Below are 21951 nucleotides of genomic sequence, written 5' to 3' on the forward strand. Positions count from 1 at the left end.
TCAACCTCTGTGCAGCCGGTAGATACAGTGCCACCCTCCCAGCTCCTTTTGACCTCTGCACAGCCGGTGGATTCAGTGCCAACCTCCTGGCTTCCTTCAGCCTCTGCACAGCACATTGATACAGTGGCACCCTCTCAGCTTTTGACCTCTACACAGCCAGTGGATACACCGCTACCTCCCAACTCCCTTTGATCTCTGCGCAGCCAGTAGACACAGTGCCACCCTCCCAGCTTCCTTCGGTCTCTGCACAGCCAGTGGTTACAGTGCCACCCCCCCAGCTCCTTTCAACCTCTGCACAGCCAGTGGATACAGTGCCATCCTCCCAGCTCCCTTTGACCTCTGCACAGCCAGTGGATACAATGCCACCCTCCCAGCTCCCTTTGATTTCTGCACAGCCAGTAGATACAGTGCCACTCACCCAGCTCCCTTTGACTTCTGCACAGCCAGTGGATGCAGTGCCACCCTCCCAGCTTCCTTCAACCTCTGCGCAGCCATTAGATACAGTGCCACCCACCCAGCTCCCTTTGACTTCTGCACAGCCAGTGGATGCAGTGCCACCCTCCCAGCTTCCTTCAACCTCTGTGCAGCCATTAGATACAGTGCCACCCACCCAGCTCCCTTTAACTTCTGCACAGCCAGTGGATGCAGTCCCACCCTCCCAGCTCCTTTTGACCTCTGCACAGCCAGTGGATACAGTGCCAACTTCCCAGCTCCTTTTGACCTCTGCACAGCCAGTGGATTCAGTGCCACCCTCCCAGCTCCTTTTGACCTCTGCACAGCCAGTGGATTCAGTGCAACCCTCCCAGCAGCTTTCAATCTCTGCACAGCCAGCCGTCTTATTTTCTCCACAACCTTCTTTGTCATTTTCAAAGCTTGAAGATTCATTAGAGTATGGCATGGCCAAGGCTGCACCTGTCAACCCTGCTGACTGGCTGTCCTTAATACCTAATTGGGAAAAAACAGAGTTTGTTCGAAGAGAACTTTTCCAGGTTGAACCAAGTTTCATATTTCCAAAAACAGGTCATCACGATTATTTTTACCGATCTTAGTAAATGGAGAAAAGATAGAATGAAGCTGGCTAATGTATTAAATGGAAAATGAAGTCTTTTCTGCTTCTGTTGTAAAATGTTTTCTAGGAAATGTGTTAGAGTATCTGCTTCTGTTGTAAAATGTTTTCTAGGAAATGTGTTAGAGTGGCTGAAGAAAGAGCAGAATTTGTTCGAAGAGAACCTTACTAGGTTGAACCAAGTTTCATGTTTCCAAAAAAGGATGGAAGATGTCATTGTGATTATTTTTATCAAATCTCAGTAAATGGAGAAAAAGATAAAAAGAAGCAGGCTAATGTATTCAAAGAAAAAGGACAGTCTTTTCTGCTTTTGTTGTAAAATGTTTTCTAGGAAATGTGTTAGAGTGGCTGAAAAAGGAATCAGTGACTGGAAAAATGCAAACCATCTGCTAAATATACATGAAAATAGCACAGAACACACTAAAAACATGGCAACATGGAAGGAACTGGAGGTCAATCACGTATGAAGAAAAACAAAAGACAGACAAGAGACGGAACTGATAATGGCTGAGAGGAACGGGTGGCGTCAAGTCTTTACTAGATTAGTGGCAATCATTCAGTCTTTAGCTAAAAGAAATAATGCTTTAAGAAGGTCAACTGAAACACTTAACTGCCGAGATGATGGCAATTTCTCAAGGAAGTGGAGCTTTTGGTTAAATCTGACCCAGCAATGATGAGTCATTTAAACAGAGTTGAAAGTAATGCAGGCATTTGCATTCATTATCTTGGCCAAACAAGCCAAAATGAACTAATAAACATTATCAGTGTGAAGATAACTGAGAGAATAGTGGAAGAGATCAAAGCATCAAAATATTTTTCTAATGCTGTAGACTGTACCCCTGATCTGAGTCAAAGAGAACAACTTGCCATCGTAATCAAGAGAGTGGCCCTTGAAGACAAGCCAACAATAAAGGAACATTTCATAGGGTTCCTTGAGGCAAACAAGTCAACAGGGATGAGTTTATCATGCTTCATTCTAAAATGACTATAGAAACTAAACATCTCTTCTGAAGACTGTAGAGTCCAGTCTTACAATAATAAAGCTATTATGAGAGGAAACACCAAAGGTGTTCAAGCTAGACCTCTTCAACAGAACTCAAGGGCCATGTTTGTCGTGTGTGGTGCCCATAGTTTAAATATGATGGCAGCTGATGCTGTCAAGAGCTCTCCATATGCCACTGGTTTCTTTGGGTATTTAATGAAATTACTGTACTTACATTGTTCCTGGCCTCCACTCAGAGGTGGAATGTTCTTTTAAACTATGTCAAAACTACTCTGAAATCTTGGTCAGACACCACATGGGAAAGCCAAGTGAAGGCAGTCAGATATCAACCTGGGCAAATAAGAGAAGCGCTTCTGAAGCTCAGTGTATCTGCCTATGACCCTGTCATTAACCCCTTCTTTACCAAAAATGTGTTTTGATGTACCCCCGTACATCACCTGTAAACACCCATGAGATACTGGAACCGCTACCGTGGTACGTTGGTACACCCTCTAATGAATGGCAGCTTATGGGCCTCAGGGTAGCCCGGTAAGGCTGTTTCTGAGGACCTCGTGTTAGCAACACCTGTGTGTTTTGACAACAAAGACTGTGACGAAGTTCTGATGAATTCTGACATCATAAGATAAGTCATGACTGAGTTGCTGTGGCACCAATGGCCTGCTTACTCATCTGTGATGTAACCTCTTTTAGACCAATCATTATTTTATTTATAATTTCTACTACAGATATCGTACTATATTTTCTGCTGACATACGGAAAAATTTACACCCCTTGGCCTGCCTGATAGAGTCAGTTACCACGCACTTGACCAAGAGAGAGGGTGTACAGGATATTTTTCTCTCATGGCGTCTCTGGTGGATTCAGATAGTGACGAGTTTATTCCTCATGAGGATACTTATTTAGATGTATCAGATGATGATGCAGCAGTGTCTGATGTGTCAGTAGATGACTGTGATCCCGAAAATGATAGCGAGGCTGATGTCAGGGAGGAGGAGGAGGAAATTAGTAGCGAGCTTAGTGACGCAGCACTCTCGGCAACAAGTGGGTCAAGATCGCCATCACCATCACATGTGTCCACATACTTCATGCCCAGCTTACAAGGTAAATAAATAAACCATCCATCTGTGCAGGACATTTTTTTCAAGTCAGTTTGTACATTAGTTACCTGGGTAACAGTACTTCAGCATAAGATATGTAAACTTATATATCGTAATGACTTATTTTATAATTTTTTTTACTACCAACATCATGCTGGATTTATGTGATCATCAGTATACAAATAAATCACAAAGAGTGAATAGTTTTGACGTGGCAAAAAATATACACTACCCCTCACACTACGGAAGAGGGAGCTATCAGGTCGGTATGGGAGGTAAACGTAGTGTTTACATTGGGGGGAGGGGTCGGTAAAGAAGGGGTTAACGTTGAAGCTCATCTATTAGCAGAAGTGGGATTGTACTATTTTATCATTTGCTCAGTTGTGTGGTATGATATACATATTGTACTTAACAAAATTCAGCATGTGAATAAACTATTGCAGTCAACCTCTATGCAGCTTGGTGTGATTGTGGATTAGCTTTGCAAGACTAGAAATTCTCTTGTTTCCTACAGAAATACAGGTTTTGCTAATGTACAGACTACTTCAAAGGAAATCTGTGAAAAGATGAATGTTGACACAATGCTAAAACAAACGAGACAGAGCAACAGTGTGTGCAGAGAGCCTGTCAATGATGCATTCAAGAGAATGGCGACTACATTTTTTAATATAGCAGTGGACACTGTCAATTCCTAGCTTGGTGAGAGGTTTAAGACCCTAGGAGAAGTGAATGAAAAAATTGGGATACTCTTAAGCTTTACAAGCATGTCTAAAGATGACATTGTAGATCACTGTCAAATCCTCAGCAACACTCTTACCTCTGAAGGACACTCAGACACTGATGGTAGGGAACTGGCAATGGAACTGCAAAGTTTTCCAGATTTGCCACCAAGCAACATGACAACCATGGATCTCCTAACCTTCCTGCACGAAAGAGGCTGACTGAAAAATTTCCCAACAGGTGGGTAGCTCTGAGGAGGAGCTTTGCTAAACTAAAGCTGATAAAAACGTACTTGAGGTCTACAATGGTGCAAGAATGTCTAAGTGGGCCGCCTATTATTAGTGTGAATCATGAAGTGTCCAGACAATTAACATATGATGATGTGATTGATGAATTTGGTGCAAGAAAGTCAAGGTGAGTCAGATTATAATATATATGAAAATATGACTATATTTTTGTGAGTTTCAGAGAATTACCGTTTTGTGTTGTATGATGTCTTCCTCTATTTGATTAAATTTGGATTACAGCTTGTAAAATAAACCTAAAATTCAACTGTCTTTGTTCATTAAACTAATAAACCATAAATCATAATTCAACTGGTATATTTTATCTAAAAAATCTATAATACATGCATCAGCAAAAAAATAAAATAGCATTAGTAACTATGTATGAAAAACCTTGTAGCACTGGGTATGTAGCTACGATGCCAGCAAAAAATTCACGTTTTATTAGTACTGCGTACAATAGGGCCTGGAGTAAACTGCGGACCTGCAATGGTGTACTTGGCATTGTAATAATTTTGTAGGCAAAGGTAAGCACAATGGGGGAGCGGGGCAGCTGCAGTCTTGCTAAGGGCGCCAAATAGGCTTGGGCCAGCCCTGTCTGTAGATAGCAAGAATATAATAAAATATACATCATCAGACTGAAGGGGTTAGAAGAACTGTTGCTGTTGTTGTACAGTTTCATGACCCACTCTTACACAGCATACCTGCAGTACAAAGATACTCATGTTAATCAGTCCCATCCCCAGCAGCAGTCTAAAAAAATTAGACAGCAGGAGCTAATCTCATTTTATCCCCTTCAAGGTGTAAAGGCATGAGGCTACACTACTGCAGTCCAGTGCATCAAGGGGAGATATCTATCCTGCTCCCCTTCATGGCATTACAAGATTGAGGAACTCACCACCTCCCGTTGATCAAAATTGTGCAAGACTATTATTCCAATAGGTTAATTCTAACCATTAGCCCAACAATAAAAAATTTTACCTGCCAATACATGTGTATAACTATACATCAACTACTACCCTTTCAACAGCTTTACATCACTATCTATCACTTACCAGTTCAACCACATCAACCTCGGCCTCAATACGGAGATGGTAAAGAAAAGTCTTGAGGTCCTTCTTCATCTGGATACTATTGTCCTCCAGCTGCGCCACTGTGAAAATGCGCATCTTGCAGTTCTTCCACACCTGTACACAGAAGCTGGTAAGTAGTGGTTAAGTAGGGCTGAAGCGGCAGAATCTGATATGTAGGGGTATGGAGGATGTTGACATGTAGAGGTAAAGAGGAAGGAGTTGTATGTTAGGGTAAAGAGGAAAGAGGCTGTATGTTAGGGTAAAGAGGAAGAGGTGGGTATGTACAAATAAAGAGGCACAGCCTCAGTACTGGACATGAGGGTTGAAGATATTGTGAGAGAAAAATCTATCTATCAATCTATTGCCAGACGCCTCAATCCCGTAAGGGGTGGCCACAAACAAATCGCCTCCATGTCACCCTGTCCCCCGCCATTTCATTGCCCTGCTCCCAGCTCACACCCCCCTCTCTCATATACCTCTCCACTCCATCCCTCCACCTCAACTTTGGCCTCCCCCTCCCTCTCTCCCCCTCCATCTCACTCACATACACTCTCATCATCAGTCTCTCACTCTCCATCCTCTCCACATGGCCAAACCACCTCAATGTGTTTCTCCTAACACATCCACACTACAATGCTCCTTCACTTCCTCATTTGTCAGTCTGTCTCTCCATGTGACTCCACATGCTCTTCTCAAATAACCCATCTCCACTGCTCTCACTCTTGACTTCTGTCCCTCCAACAATGTCCAATCTTCACTTCCATATGTCAAGAGTTGGTATCACAATATTGTCATGTAGTAACTTTTTCACTTCCATGCTCACTTCCCTGTTTCTTATCACTGCTTTCAAGGAACCAGCAATCTTTCTTCCTCGTTGTACCCTTTCAAGCACTTCACCCTCTAAACTTCCATCCTTACTCATCACACTACCCAAGTACTTAAATGCACTCACATTTTCCATTTCCTCCTCATCCAACCTCACTGTACATTCACTGACTTCACTTCTCTCAAAGACCATAACTTTACTCTTCCCTACATTCACCTTTAGATTCCGTTTACTACATACTCTCCCAAACTCATCCACAATGCCTTGCAGCTCCCCTTGGTCTTCACTTAACAACACAGTATTATCTCCAAACAACAGTACAGGGAGTTTCCAAACACTACCCTCTCTCATTAGGGCTGCTCCAACATCCACTGCCCGAACTTGTATCTCTTTTATCACCCCATCCATATACAGACTGAATAACCATGGAGACATTACACATCCCTGTTTCAGTCAAACCTTCAAACAGAAAAACTCACCCAGTTCACTATTCACATGCACTGTAGCCTTAGCATCCTCATACATACTCTACATGGCATTCAGTAACTTCCCATCTACTCCATATATTCTTAATACTTTCCACAATCCTTGACTATCCACCCTGTCATATGCTTTCTCCAAATCCATGAAGGTCGCATACAACTCCTTTACCTTCTCTAGAAACTTTTTCACTAAAGATCTACGAATGAATATCTGATCTACACAACCTCTTCCCTTCCTAAAACCTCCCTGTTCTTCTCCAACTAATTCCTCTGTTACTTCCCTAATTCTGTCAATAAGTATCCTACCATATACTTTTCCTATTACAAGAAGAAGACAAATGCCCCTATGATTACCACACACCTCTTTTTCCCCTTTTCCTTAGTGTAAAGGAATAATTATACCTGACTTCCAATCCTCCGGGACTCTACCTTCCTCCCAGGCCAATCTGCACATCTTCCACATCCATTCTACTACTAACTCTCCCTAATGCTTCACCATTTCACCACACATTCCATCAATTCCTGGGGATTTCCTTATTTTGACTTTCTTCATTGCTTCCACAACTTCCATCCTACTGATTTTTTCCTCTCTTCTCACATCCCTCTGTCTCCCAGCCATTTCCCAGCCACTTATACTCACATTACTTTCCTTCTCTATGTTCATCAGTTCCTTAGAGTGTTCTCTCCATCTGTTCACTTATTCTCCCATCTCCACTCGTAATCAACTGTTTTTATCTCTCACTCCCCAGCTAACTTCTCTGACAACCTGTCTAACTCTATTCACCTCTTTCCAAAACATTTTCTTACATTCCCTCCACTTTACACTCACATTCCTTCCAAATTCCTCATCCACTCTGTTCTTACTCTCTTACTAATCTTTTCACCTCTCTCTCCTCTCTACTTATAACTCTCTCTTCCATCTCTCAACTTCTTCCACGCCCCTGTTTCCCATCCATTCACTATATGCTTTCTTCTTTTGTGCTACAGCCTTTCTCACCTCTTCATTCCATCATGCTGTTCCCTGCACCCCCATTCGTCTTCTCTTCACCCCACATACCACCTCACATGCAGCACAGATTTCTTCTGTGAATATCTTGCTCACACCTTCCATGTCCCTCATCTGCTCCAATCCATATTAACCCAATCACTCCACTTCTCTCTTATATACTGCCTTTTTTTCATCCTCATGTAACCTTTCCACCCTCCTTGCATGAACTATTTCCTCCTGTCCTTCCTTTCTTCTATCTCTCCACTTCATCTGGACTTTGATTCTCACCTCCACCAAGTGGTGGTCAGAAAATCCACTCCCCCAACCTCTATATGCTCTTGCATCCATTACACACCTTCTCATTCTATCATCTATACAAACATAATCAATTATTGCCTTCCGTTCATTCAGTTCACCACCCACCCTTCTCATCACTCGCCACACATATCTATGGATCATTTTGTGCTTGAAGAGGGTATTGGCTACCACCAACCACCTCCCACTAAAGCAATGCCATTCTCATGCATCTCTGCAGGCACACCCCACTCATCAACTACTCCATCCACCTTCACATTCCCTACTACTCCATTCATATCTCCAATCACAAACACTCTCTCATTCCTTTCAAACTTTTCCATGTACACTTCCACATTTGTCCAGAACTCTTCTCTCACGCTGCTTGCACGACCTTGCACTGGTGCATACATGCACACAATCTCCCACATTTGTAGTCCAACTTTCAATCTTACCCACGCAATCCTTGAGCCAACTGATCCATACTCTCTTATATTCTCCTTTCATCTGTTACTCAAAACATTACACACTCCTTCTTTTACCCTCTCATTCTTACCAACTCCCATACATATACCCCATGCATACTCCCATTCCCTCACACTCTCACCCCACAATTTAGTTTCATTTAATCCACATACATCCACTTTCACACCCTCAAGCACCTGGACAATCTCTCTCTCTTTCACCTCATCATTTGCACCCCACCTTTGTTCGGTCCTTAGTCGTCACCTTTTGGACAGTCCTGGCCTGAGGCTTCTTGTTTGTATTTTCAGTTATTTATTTTCCAGGGAGGGGCACTAAACCTCCGCCTAGCCACTTGTTGTCACGTAAGGAACAGGTGTTGGTTGGTTATAAGGTTACCACCCAGCACTGTAAATGCTTTCCTGGTTTACAAGAAATCATTTGGCTTGCCACTCGATGTAGAGCTACCCTACAAACAGAGTACCACTACACTAAGTCGGTGGATGATGGGCATCCCCATCTACCACAAAGAAAAATCAATATACGATAATCTTGCATTATTCTAGAGAAAAGAACACAGCAAGGAAACAGTAGACTGGTGTCAAATGCAGCATGACAGAAAACTTTAACAACTGTCATGTCTCATGAAGCATCTCTGAAATATGCCATGTATGATAAAAACAATACTTAACCCCCTCATGGAAGGAACAGTTCTCGTATTCTATACTAACTAATTCCAGGCCAGTTTACTCAGCTGAGAGTGAGTCTCAAAAAAAAAAAAACATCAGTAACCCTCTTGTGATTGGGAAAACTCTAGTATTTTATTCTACTGAACTCCAAACACTCTTATCAGCTGAGAATTACTCATTAACAGCCTGAGAATATGTCCATTTGAAACCTGGAAAAATAAAAAGACACAACTAACCTTGTGTTGGCGGAGAAGGAAGGGTAGCAACATGAGCAGTCCACCATCATGCACAATCCACCAAATGTCAATCGTACCAGACACCTGCAGGTTTTATCATTACCATTATCCTAACTCTCCTTCAACTCCAAAATTCATCTACACATTAACTACAGCACCGTCTATTACAATACTGTACACCTGATCTCACCAGAATGGGCATTTTCAAATCTGGAATCATCATCATTATCTTCATCCTCTTTCCCATTCCTGATTTCCACAGTTCCTCAATGTAACTATTTATTATCATTCATTACAACATAAGCAACCCACCATAATGCACAGTTCACTAGAAGTCAATGGTACCAGATAATTAAAATCTTCAATCTTTAATGATCATCATCATCATCATCATTATCATAATGATCCTAACCCTCCTTATTCCCACTCTCTCTCTTTCTGCTGGTGACAGGGAGAGCTGGAGCTCCTGGTTCACTTGCTACCTAACCATCCACCTTTGCTGACCTTTTCAGCGTGACACATGGAAAGTAGACCGCATACTCTCCCAAACACTTCCTCTAACTATCTCACACACTACACCACATGTGCTTTACATATCACACAATGTACCCCACTACATCACAGGGACTGATGCCTGCAAGGGCATGCGGCCAGAAAACTTTGCCCCCCATACCTAGTGGCAGACCTTTTGAGGGGAGGCGTGATGAGGGCTCCGCCAGCATATATTGTGGAGCTATGGTGAGACAGGGCTCGAACCTGTGCTAGAGGGTACTGGGCATTGGAGTTCCCAGGCTGCCACTTCTGCCCAATAGAGAGCGACCTGAACCTGGGAGTAGTGCCCCCAGGAGGCTGCCCTATCAATGGATGTATAAGGCGGGGCAGTTACAATGCCAAGGAGCACTTGGAGGGTGTCCCTGTAGCTGTCCTGGCAGGGTGCCCCAAGGTCACACCACCACAGCCACTGGTAAGGCTGGTGGGCTAGGAGTCCCAGATCCATTGCCTGGACTTGGGACTGTGCAGTGGGTGGGGCCTGAGGCATGTCTCTCTCCTTATTTTACTGATTATGACAAAGCTACGAATGAAATTCAAAGCAAGCCAGAGGACTCTATATCACCCGGGGGGAACAGAGTGGCATTGTGGAATGTGGGAAGTTTGAGGGGTAGAGTGGGGAAAGTGGTTGAGGCAATGAGTAGGAGGTGGGTGGATACTGGTTGTGTGCAGCATGTCACGTAAACGGGTGGATCAGCCAGAAAGATTGCTGGGAGGGATTGTCACTGTAAGTTGTTTTGGCAGGGCAGGACAGATGGATCTGGTGGTGTGGGGTGTGTTGGTTGGGAAGAAATGGGTGCAATATATTATGAATGTTATGAGAGTAAGTTATGGGATAATAGTACTGAAAATTTTGTTTGGTGGGATATTGGTTGCTTTTATATCAGAGTATGCTCCACAGGTAGGCTTGGATGAGATAGAGGATAGATTTTGGGATGAATTAATATGTGTAGTAAGTGGTATGGTTGATGATGAGAATGTAGTTTCGGGAGGGACTTAAATAGTCACGTGGATGAAGCAGCTCAAGGATATGAAGGAATACATGGGGGATGTGCATATGGTACAAGAAATGAAGAATGAGAAAGGATACTCGAGTTTGGAGAGGCAATGAACATGACTGTTTGCAACATACATATTATGATGACAGTAGTTGATTACATATGAGCCAGGTGGAAATAGGGGCCAGACAGACTATTTCATGGTCAGGAGGGCTGATAGGAAGTTAGTGAGGGATGTTTAAGTTATAGGGAGTGAGGCACGTGTGCTGCAACACAAGTTATTAATATGTGACATGGTGCTTAAGGAGCAGGTGATAAAAAAGAAGACCTATGCACCTTGGAGGAAATAATGGAAGCTGAAAAACAAAGCAGTAAGACATGCCTTCTATAGCGAGATGAGGAGATTGGTGGCTGAACAGGGAGACGTTGACAAATGTTAATGAGCAGTAGAGAGCCCTCAAGAGCAACCTCTTGAGAGTTACTGATTCAGTATGTGGATGGACAAAAGGCCCACCAAGACATAAAGTAACTTGGTGGTGGGATTAGGGTGTAGAAGCTGCAGTTAAGAAGGAAAGAAGGCTTTTCTGGGAATGGAAGAAGGGTAGTAACAAAGAGGAATACTAGGCAGCCAGGCATAGGGCTAGAAAAGAGGTTTCCAGGGTAAGTCTACGTAAGAGAGACTTGCACTTGATAACATAAATTGTGTGGAAAGGAAGAATATGATATGTAATGTGACAAATCAGGTGAAGAGGGAGAACAGGAATATCACAGGTGAGCAGTGTGTGAAGAATGATGAAGGAAGAGTATTGATGAATAGTGGGGATATTGAAAGACGCATGGAGAAAGCATTACAGCTGGATGCTGAATGAGGAATTTGACTAGGACAGGGAGGGTTTGGAGCTATCAGGTCCAGTGTTTGGTCCTTGGACTTCGACTGACATTGCCACTGTGAGCAGGGCAATAGGCAGCATGCATGTGGGGATGGCAGCAGGTGTGTCTGAGTTGACTGCTGAAATGCTGAAAGCCTCAAGAGATACAGAGTGCGGTTAGTCACTGACCTGATAAATACGATTATATATGAGTGTATTGTCCTAGATGATTGGCTGAAGAGTGTACAGTAACTGTAAATGTGTATATGGAGAAGGGCGATGCCCTGGAAAGAGGAAATTATAGAGGGATAAAGCTTTTAGACCAGATAATGACAGTAATGGAGAGAGTTCTAGAAGCTATGATTAGAGAAAGAGTGAATATTGATGAGATGCAGTTTGGGTTTATACCAGGCAAAGGGACCAATGATGCCATATTCATTGTCTGACACCTTTGAGAAAAGTATACAGGAAAGAAATGAGAACTCTGTTTTTGCTAATTTGGAGAATGCCTTGACAGAGTCCCTAGAGAGGTGGTGAAGTGGGCATTGAGAAGGCTTGGGATCGAGGAGTAGCTGGTTAGGGTGATTATGGCCATGTACGTGGGTGCTCGCACCCAAGTAAAGGTGAATGGAGATTTGAGTGATGAGTTTGATGTGAATGCTGGTGTGCACCAGGGGTCAGTGTTGAGCCCCTTGTTGTTTATCATGGTACTTGAAGTCGTTTCACGTGACTTTAGAAATAGACTCCCGTGGGAGATATTGTATGCCGATGATTTGGTGCTGATTTCAGAGAATGAAAGGCAGGCGGAGGAGAGATTTAAAAAGCGGAGAGATGGTATTGGGCACAATGGCTTAGGAGTAAATGCAGATAAAACGAAAGTGATGGTATCTAGGCTGGTGGTGGTACTATTGAAGAAGAGGGAGAGTGGCCATGTGTGATTTGCCACAATGATGTGGGAAGTCATTCCATCTTGTGCAGTGTTTGTGATAAGTGGGCGCATAAGAGATGTAGTGGCCATAGAGGCTAACTGTGAAATAATGTTGATTTCATGTGTGCAATTTGTTGGGGAGAGCATGTGGAAATTGTCAGGCAAGAAAGACTGAACTTGCTGGTGGGTCTCTTGAGTGTGTGGAGTTTTGTTATTTGCGTGACATGTTATGTGCTGGAGGTGGGGGTGGAGCTAGCTCTGTGGGTAGAGTGAGGAGTGATTGGAAGAAGTTCAGGGAGCTGTTGCCTCTCCTGACATTGAGAGGGCTCTCCCTCCGTGCTAAGGGATCTTTGTATGCAGCATGTGTTACAAGTGCTGTATGGTAGTGGGACCTGGGCAGTAAAGGATGAGTATATCTGCAGACTCAAATGTACTGAAATGAAAATAATTAGGTGAATATGCAGTGCGTCCCTGAGTGTGATGCCTGGGGGGAGGGGGGGCTGCTAGGTTTACGATGGGAAAGTTGAGGGGTGGGATGGGACTGGAGTGTATTGGTGTTGTGATGAGGAGAGGCAGACTGAGATGGTTTGGGCATGGAGAGGATGGGGGATGATAAATGGGTGCAGAAAATGAGAAGCGTTAATGTTAGGGGTAAGGTTGTCAGGTACACAAAAAGACCTAGGATGAGGTCACTGAGTGTGACCTCAGGGATAAGGGGCTGAATAGGGAAGCTGCCAGAGATCGAGTTGCATGGAAAGGTGCCAATAGGTGTCCAAGGTAGACACATGCAAACATGTTGGAGCCTTATATAATGAACGAACACAAACGAAAGTTCTATATATGTTATCATTTAATATCTTCATGTATGCAATAATCCACAACCAGCCCTTGAATTCAAACCCTTCCCATTTTCATTGTTCTAAAGCTTCAGTCACAAATCCACACACACTCCTTTTCTCAGATATATTTTTTACTCTTTCTTACCTTAGTCATGGAGTCAGGGTAGAAGTTAATTCCCTTAGGTACAAGGAGGGCCATTTTAGCAGCAGAAACATTGCGAACAGTGTCCAAAAAGACTCGCCATGATCGTTCATCTGGGGAGTGACGCCACCCATACGGCCATCCTAAGATCACAGTGTTTGGCTTCATCCCACCTAGTCCACACGTCTGAATGCTGGAGGGCAGGCAGAAATATCAATGCAGACAAAGAGAGATGACTAGTGAGCTTTTTCACTGCTATGGATGTATGTGAGCATTTTATTCAACCGAGTTAATTTCTGGCAGCCCAAGGGATATCTGAAAATCTGACTACAGGCAGTCCCCAAATTACAAAAAGAATTGGTTCTTAAAGGTCTTTCGTAAGTCGTTTTATTTTCGTAAGTCCATCTCTCATTCTTATACTCTTTCTCTCTCTCTTCAACCCAACCCTAATCCCATAAATACTGAGGTCACAAAGTACTTTCCCTCTACCCTGTCTCCTTTCTATTCCATACCTACTTCTGTGCTATCCTCTCTCTCTCTCTCTCCAACCCAACCCTAATCCCATAATTACTGAGGCCACAAAGTTCTTTCCTTCTACCCCATCTCCTTTCTATTTCATACCTACTTCTGTGCTATCCTCTCTCTCTCTCTTTCCCACATTACAGTCCATTATTGTTTCCACTCCTCCACTTATCCTCTATCCTTCCCTGAATTGTAATTATCACCTCACCTCCTTCTTGTCAGTGTCTTCACCTGACTCCATCCTTCCTTATTATGACTTCCCCCCCCCCCACATACACATTTTTCTTTTTCTTTTTTTGTATCTGCAGATTTGTCGAAAGTCAATCCTTCGTAAGTAGGGGACTGCCTGTACTAGAATTCTTCTCAGATAAACAAAACTGTTCTGTGGTAACCCAAGCAAGATAAATTAGTGAATCCAAAGTAAGAGAAAAGGTTAATCTGTGTTAACAAAATATAGCCAGTCTCATTATATCCACTATACACAAGTGCAGGCCTGAGGATTGGGTACGGTACCAATGCTTAAGTACACTAACAGCATTATATTTAAATAAACAGAGCCTTAAACCAGCAACAACTTACATGTGACTAATGCCCTCAGTTATGTTCTTTGCAATGAGGGTGTCAACGAAGCCTTTCACCCGCTCCTCATTCATGGCACGCCGCAAACTCTGCCGGGCTGCATGTGACTCTCCATAGCTCTTCTGCAGGTCAGGTTGGCAGGGGTATTAAGACATGGAAGAGGTGGTGGTCAAATGGTTAAAGAAGTGATCCACTGTCCATAACGACATGAGTTTGATCCCCGGTGGGATTGAGGAACTGCACTGAGGTTTTAAGTTTTGATACAATAGATTTTAGTGATCTTCCACAAAAATCATTGAGAGAGTATAATAAAAACCCCGCTACGTACTGTATTACCATCACATCAGTCCTGAATGACACAACCCTACCATGTAATCAGTATGAATGGTGGGTATTTGCACTGAAGTGATGACAAATAAAGACCTACTGTACAGTACAGGAGGACTGCTGGGCTCAGGGAACATGCTGTGAGGTTTATGTCCATAGCTAGACACTTAAGAAAACAAAATGCTGCACAGCCTCTTTATTACCACGCTGCCAAAGAAACTATTACAATAAATAAACGCAGATCAATGCAGTGGATTTTGTAGCAGGAAACAATTACATTAATACCTCAAACAGAAAAGCAAACTTCAAAATTTACCATAATCTGTCACCTCTCCATGAAATGTGGACACTGAAGGACAACTGCAGATTGTATGGATATACATCTGTGAAACTGATAATGCCAACTTTTGACAAATTTACACTAATGCATCTGGATTAAGCACCAATAAACTGCAACAATATTTATGTCTAGGACAAATAATGCAAAAATGTTTTAAAACAATATTATGGTACTGTATTGCAACCAAACAATTATGAACATAAGATGTGCTAAAAAAGAAAGTATATTGCAGAAATAGATAACTTATACAATGAAAAACTTACAGAATAATCCCCTTCAATGACTGAGACTGCAATGGTGAGACCCTTGCCAGCTTTCAGTTGAGAAGCAAAAGTGAAGAGTTTCTTGTACTTGGGTACAAGGTCCTTGGTCAGCTTCACAAGGATCAGAATCTGAGGCCGCCAGTTTTTGGTGTGTGGTGGCCCTGACAAGTTAAAAGGTGAAGAAGTAGTGCTTACATTTGAGACCATATTATCTCTTGGATTTCAACATTCCATTTGAATACTGTTTATCGCAATTAACAGCTCAGGAAATTTAGCTCAAATCACAACAGATACTGATGAACAATAATTTTAGTTCTTTGTGAATAACAGTAATGAATTTGAATGCATTTAAAACATTTTATACAATTTATTTTCTCCCTCCCTCCCTCCCTCTCTCTCTCGAACAGTCTTTCCACTTTACTTTTCCATTCTAATATTTTTCCATTATAATGTATGATTTTGTTAACTACTGATTATCCCATTGTAAGATATGCATTACGTACTGTATGAGTCATCAGCTTTATCAGCAGAAGCGTCTCCAATACTTGCTCCCTCCTGGAAATCCTCTACAGAATGGTTGTGACTGACTTAAGCTACTTTTTTTCCATCATTCCTCTTCTTTTAATAATATTTCATTTTTTTCTGACCAATTTTTCTTTTCCTTTACTTTTTTCTCCATAAATACCCATGCAAAAGTATACATCATACAATATAGCAATAAAGTTCTTCACAACACCTGCAGGCATATGCTGGATGTTAATTATTAGAGAAATTTACAAAACTCTGTAACTGAAGACTCTATTGGATATGTTTATGTGAAGCTACACAACGTGGTGAGTGTTTGTGGCGTGTCCGATGGAGCCAGGATTCCGGGGGGTTTAATGATGAATGAATTTGGAAGCGTGGCCCATTGGACTGGGCAAATTTGAGCTGCCTGGACATGTGCTACTCCTCACCCTGGCCTAGGGTGGGAAAGGAGGTCCGGATGATGGTGATGATGATGATGTAACTGAAGAAAGGAGCTGTACTACAAAATAGCACTCCTGCATGGATAAATAGAAATCATTATGGGCAAGTTCAAAGAATGCCCATGAACAGTGATAAATGTTTGTGAAAGGAACACCACATGTTGTTGGAAGAAAAGTATATTGGAGAGAGAGAGAGAGAGAGAGAGAGAGAGAGAGAGAGAAGGAAGGAAGGAAGGGGCAGAAGGATGGTCACGAGTGTGAGTGGAGTATGTAAGTTTCAGTATCCTGAGGGCAACTCTGTTACATGCATCCACTGCAGCAAGGTTCCTGGCAGAAAACAAGGTGTCAAACATGATGATAATGATGATGACCTCCCTCCTGTTCATCTCCCTCATATTTTAAAATTCAGTTCAAAACCATTGTTAAATTCCATTACCTTCTTCCAGTCGCAGAAGAGAGTATCTGGCAGCTGAGAGGGCAAGACCTCTGATGCCATCACCCCATTCCTTCTCAGCTCCTCGGAATTCTATATATTTGTAGATGATGCCAGCAATAAGCATAGCGAGCAGTGCGTAGTACCATGATGTCATGAACATTACAGTGATGCAGAGTGACAATCCCACAAATGACAGTGACCTGCAAGAAACAGAGTAATTAAGATTATTTAGTGTGATAATTCTTAGTCAAAAGTTACTATAATTCATTTCTCTTCCAAAAGTAACACACCTCTTATTTACCCACTTGTCATCTAAGTTCTTCACGTCGACAGAATTTTGTGTCTGAAATTGGGTCACTGCATTGTACAGAATCCTCAGCATTCAGCAGTTTCCCATGACTAGATGTTCTTTACGTTATCTCTATTCAGTCCTTATTTCTTCCTTTTTCTCCATAAACAACTATCTCAACCATCTCTCCATCTTGGTTTCTATACCCATCAGCTCACCAATGATAATATTTGAAGCGGGGTCGCCAGTTGGGTGTTCTCAGCAGTGTCTGGAGGGCACAGGCCAAGTTGACAAACCCATAACACATCAGGAAGAACATGGACAGGATGGGAGCGATGTAGTCCAGGTTGCCAATCAAGATAGCCATCTGACATATGCCTGCAGAGAAGAGTACAGCAATCATCAGAGTGAGGCTGTTGTTGGGCAACAAGGCTCATCTGGATGTAAACCTGAGAGGCTGCAGGAAACCAGCTACTTCATTTAATTGTGCCTAGGTTAATTTTGTTGAGGTTATGCTGAAGGATCATCTGTAATGTGAAAGTGAGGTGCCTGAGACAGTCAGTGCATTGTGGTTTGAAGGGTTGTATGGGGATTGGCTGAGTAGTATTTTGTTAATACAGAAGCAGAGAAGGGTGACATAATGAGCAGGAACAACAATACACAAAGATCTAAGGAAGGTGGTAGTTGTTGTTTAACCCACCTCTCTAGCAGAGCAGGCCCAATGACCATGAGACAGTCAGTGCATTGTGGTTTGAAGGGTTGTATTGGGATTGGCTGAGTAGTATTTTGTTAATAAAGAAGCAGAGAAGGGTGACATAATGAGTAGGAACAGCAATACAACAAAGATCTAAGTAAGGTGGTGGTTGTTGTTTAATCCATCTCTCTAGCAGAGCAGACCCATTGACCACAGGTAAACAACTGCTTCTGTGGGGCCATCCTTCATGTATAGTACAGTACATACACTAATCAGGGATCTGACATCCCATATTGATAGAAAGTACCTCCCCAGAGTTGGACCAGGGTCCTTCCCATAGCAAGGTGAAAGGAAATATAAGGTTTGGAGTGGACATTGCAGCTGTTTCACTCGACCCAAGGTGCAAAGCATCACCATGTGTAGGATCCTCGACAATGCCAAAGAGCAAGGTAGTGGTAACGAGAAGGAATTGCAGAAGGGGGATATGAAGAACATCAGAATGAGGCACTGAGGAAGAACTGAAGAAGAGAATATGACAAACATCATTGTGAGGTAATGAGGAGGAATAGCAGATGAGGATATGACAAACTTCAGAGTGAGGTAATGTGGAAAAATAGCAAAATTTGATAAGACAAACATTGTAGTGAATTAAAGAGAAGGATTAGTATTGAGCAAGTCCCTTTCTTCCCACTTTGAACATCTTCATCACATGATCTAAACTTTGTAGTATTCAATACATACTTTCATCACTTTACATGAGTTACAAGGTATGCAAAACCAGTTTCTTGCTCTCCCTGATTACTTTTCCTCTTTATTACATTCAGTCCTGCAGGTTACACTATAACAACTTCATTCCTGTTCTTTATCTTTGAACATTAAACATAATGAATTAGTTGCATTTTAAAAAGAAAGGCAGTATCTTATGCTTGAACTGGTTAACTTTCTCCAGTTGACAGTCACTCATGTTGCAGTTGACCACATAACTTGTAACTGGCACAAATAACACAAATTCAGCTTCTTTTACCCCTTTCTTAACTCTCTCAGTCCAATACAGCATGCTTTTAAACTCTATTCTGGCTATTAGCATGACTAACTTTGGAGGAGATGAATTTAATTCTTTTCACCACTCTTATATTTCAACTAATTCACTCTTATTTACTGGCCAATAAATATAGAAAAGGCTCAGCTCTACAATGGAGTGGTGTTTTGTGAAGCTGGTCTCTAGATGATGATGAGTTTGAACATGGGCATGCTTGTGGGTACACATGGAGTTTAGCAGATCTGCATCCAAGTGTAGTTTTCTCTTCCACTGCTTTCTACTCACTAACTGTGGACAATAGAAATGGTGGTGGCTATGTCTCATTTGAAGCTGCCACTTACTACTGTTACATTAATCACTTACTGAATTAAAACTACAATCAATTACTTCACGAAATTAACCATATACTCTTAGTTTCATGAGTTTACATTAGTTTTATATAAAAGCTACAATCAATTTCAGTATGACTGTTATCGGACCTCTTTTCCTTTTCTTAATGGAAAGTTCCACATCCACAGATGCTAAATTGTAAATCTCAATGCGTGGACTGTTACCTCCCTATACAGTCTGGTCTTAATACTGGAATATTCATTAGGTGACACAGTGCTAGAACAATGATTCAAAAGTTATTTTCTCTTATGGAATAATGTTAAAAAATGGTCATGACTTTGCTAGAACGATATTTTCAATGGCTGCCCCAGAATCTCGTCCTGATGCAGCAACGCACACAAGCCAACAGTCAGCTGTTACAGCTATAATCGTCGCCCAGTGTCTACATTCGCTGTATTCATCTGTCTTTCATTCTATTTTGTGCATGCAAAGCCACTGAAACACCACTGCTATTGCCAAATAACAGTGCATGTGCTTAGTAAACAAAGCAGCATGCAATATTAAATGAAGTGATACCTTTTTGTATGTGAAATACTGAAGCTTGTGACCTGGAAATCACGTCAGCTTATGTACCAGCTTCCCCAGTCAGCTGATGATCAGACCTCAAGTCAGGTGACTGAGGCAAGAGGAGCGTCCAGTATTTAAATGCACTGTGATCATCTGCCTTTTGTTTTATTTTGTGCATGAAAGGCAGCTGAAATACCACTGCTAGTGCCATATAACAGTGCAAGTACTTAACAAATTGTGCAGCATGCATTATTAAGTGAAGTTACATCTGATATCTTTTTGTGTGTGAGATACTGAAAAGTATCATTTGGAAATCATGTCAGCCTTATGTACCCAGCCTCCCCCTCCAGCCAGGTGACTGAAGCAAGATGGCTACCCAGTGTTTACATTTGCTGTGATTGTCTGCCTTTCATTCCTTTTTGTGCATTAAAGGCCACTGAAATACCACTGCTATAATCAAATAACAGTGGAAGCATTTAACAAAAACATAGTGCATTGTGTGATACTATGTGAAATGATACCTTTTGGTGTGGATTGATCATCCTGGCCCTCCTGCTGTCCCCCAGCTTTGGGGGGGGGGACCCTTGGTGATAACTGGGACTGGTCTAGGACAAACTTCAGGTGGGTGGCATTTTTTTTTTTCTTCTTTTTTTCTTTTCTTTGGGGGGGGGGGATTTTTAGGTTTTGCAGTTGAGGTCACCTTCCCTAACCCCACCGGGCCCATGTTACATCGACCTTGCAACAGGTCTTCGTATGACACAACCCCGAAACCTGACTGTATTATAATAATTATTTATCCCATTTACACAAATTATATACATTTTACTTACAATACAACTAAAGGCATATTCCATTTTAATGATCTAATTGGTTAGGTAAAACCCCATCGTTGGGTGGGGTATCGTATATCGGGGCACTTTTAACATGTATTTCAATGTGGATCGTTTACTACCATTGGGTTTCCCCTCAAACCAAGTCCAAAACCCACCCAGATGAGCCCCAAAACAGGTTTAAAGGCAATCAAAATGGCCTAACAGCTGCCAAGGAAGCTAACCTAAGCCTAACACCTGTAAATAACTCACCTAAACCAACAAATATAATCTGAATATCGTCAAATATAAGTCTGGAAAAAATCAAGCTCAGTAAACTGTACCCCAAAATGACAATGTTCACCCCACCTGTGGCTAAAACACATTAACTGAAGGTTAAAAGCAGTTTAAAAATCAACCTAAACACAAAATTTTAGTCTAAAGTATCATCAAAATCGGTAAGAAAAATCCCATTGTTAAACCGAATTTTGGCCATTGTTAGGAGGGGTATGGTGCAATTCCTACCCCCATCATTAAGCCAGGGTATTGCACCTAGGGGTATCGTATATCGAAGTATTACTGTATCTATGACATAAAATGCAGTTGCATTTTATTTCAAGTTTTTTATATGGGACTATTAACCAACAAAGGTGCTAGTTCTTGGGTTTCAAAACCACTTATAAAGCCATCATTTTGCAGCTAAATCCTCGCTTCAAACATATAACAATTATTGTTAAGAGGTACACATTCCCCACTCAAATGCTGGACCACTCAGTGAGCGAAAAGTTTCTACACCATGTCTTCATTTTGCTCTTGCAGCTGCCATATGATTTACTTCAGCCTGGGAGAGTTCTCAAATTGTAAATGGGAAGAAACACCTCCATTAACCTTTTCACTTTTTTTTTTTTTTTCTGCCAAAAGAGCAATTTAGCTCAGGATGTAGAGGAGTAGGCTACAGCACCAGCCAATCAGGCTTGTACTCCCAAGGAGGATTGGAAAGCTGGTGATAGGGAAAGCTGGAGCTCCTGTTTCACTAGCCATCAGGATATCCTGACCATCCCCCTTTGCTGACCTTTTCAGAGTGACACTAACACAGAGAGAAGGCCAGCATACTCTCACAAACACTTTTCTCTAGCTCATTTGCTAATCTACATGAGCTATACATACCATACAATGTGCCCCACTATGTCAAAGGGGTTAACGCCAGCAATGACATGCGGCCAGCAAACTTAGACCCTGCTAC

General features: G+C 42.1%; 1 protein-coding gene across 3 annotated transcripts in view; it reads right to left on the minus strand.

The window, feature by feature from the left end:
• Positions 1-21951, minus strand: part of kcc (solute carrier family 12 member kcc) — a 1104173-nt gene that overhangs the window by 156398 nt on the left and 925824 nt on the right. For all 3 annotated transcript variants that reach the window (XM_080276408.1, XM_080276407.1, XM_080276406.1), the window contains 7 exons: positions 17488-17647; positions 16981-17180; positions 15577-15737; positions 14647-14768; positions 13549-13738; positions 9221-9304; positions 5226-5357 (listed from right to left, as the gene is read on the minus strand). In XM_080276408.1, the coding sequence (XP_080132534.1) occupies positions 5226-5357; positions 9221-9304; positions 13549-13738; positions 14647-14768; positions 15577-15737; positions 16981-17180; positions 17488-17647 (1049 nt within the window). The remainder of the gene's footprint in view (positions 1-5225; positions 5358-9220; positions 9305-13548; positions 13739-14646; positions 14769-15576; positions 15738-16980; positions 17181-17487; positions 17648-21951) is intronic.

Source organism: Coenobita brevimanus, chromosome 65, assembly GCF_032717465.1.
Source record: "Coenobita brevimanus isolate Jiangsu-jjx chromosome 65, ASM3271746v2, whole genome shotgun sequence".
In the NCBI taxonomy this organism is placed as follows: Eukaryota; Metazoa; Arthropoda; class Malacostraca; order Decapoda; family Coenobitidae; genus Coenobita; species Coenobita brevimanus.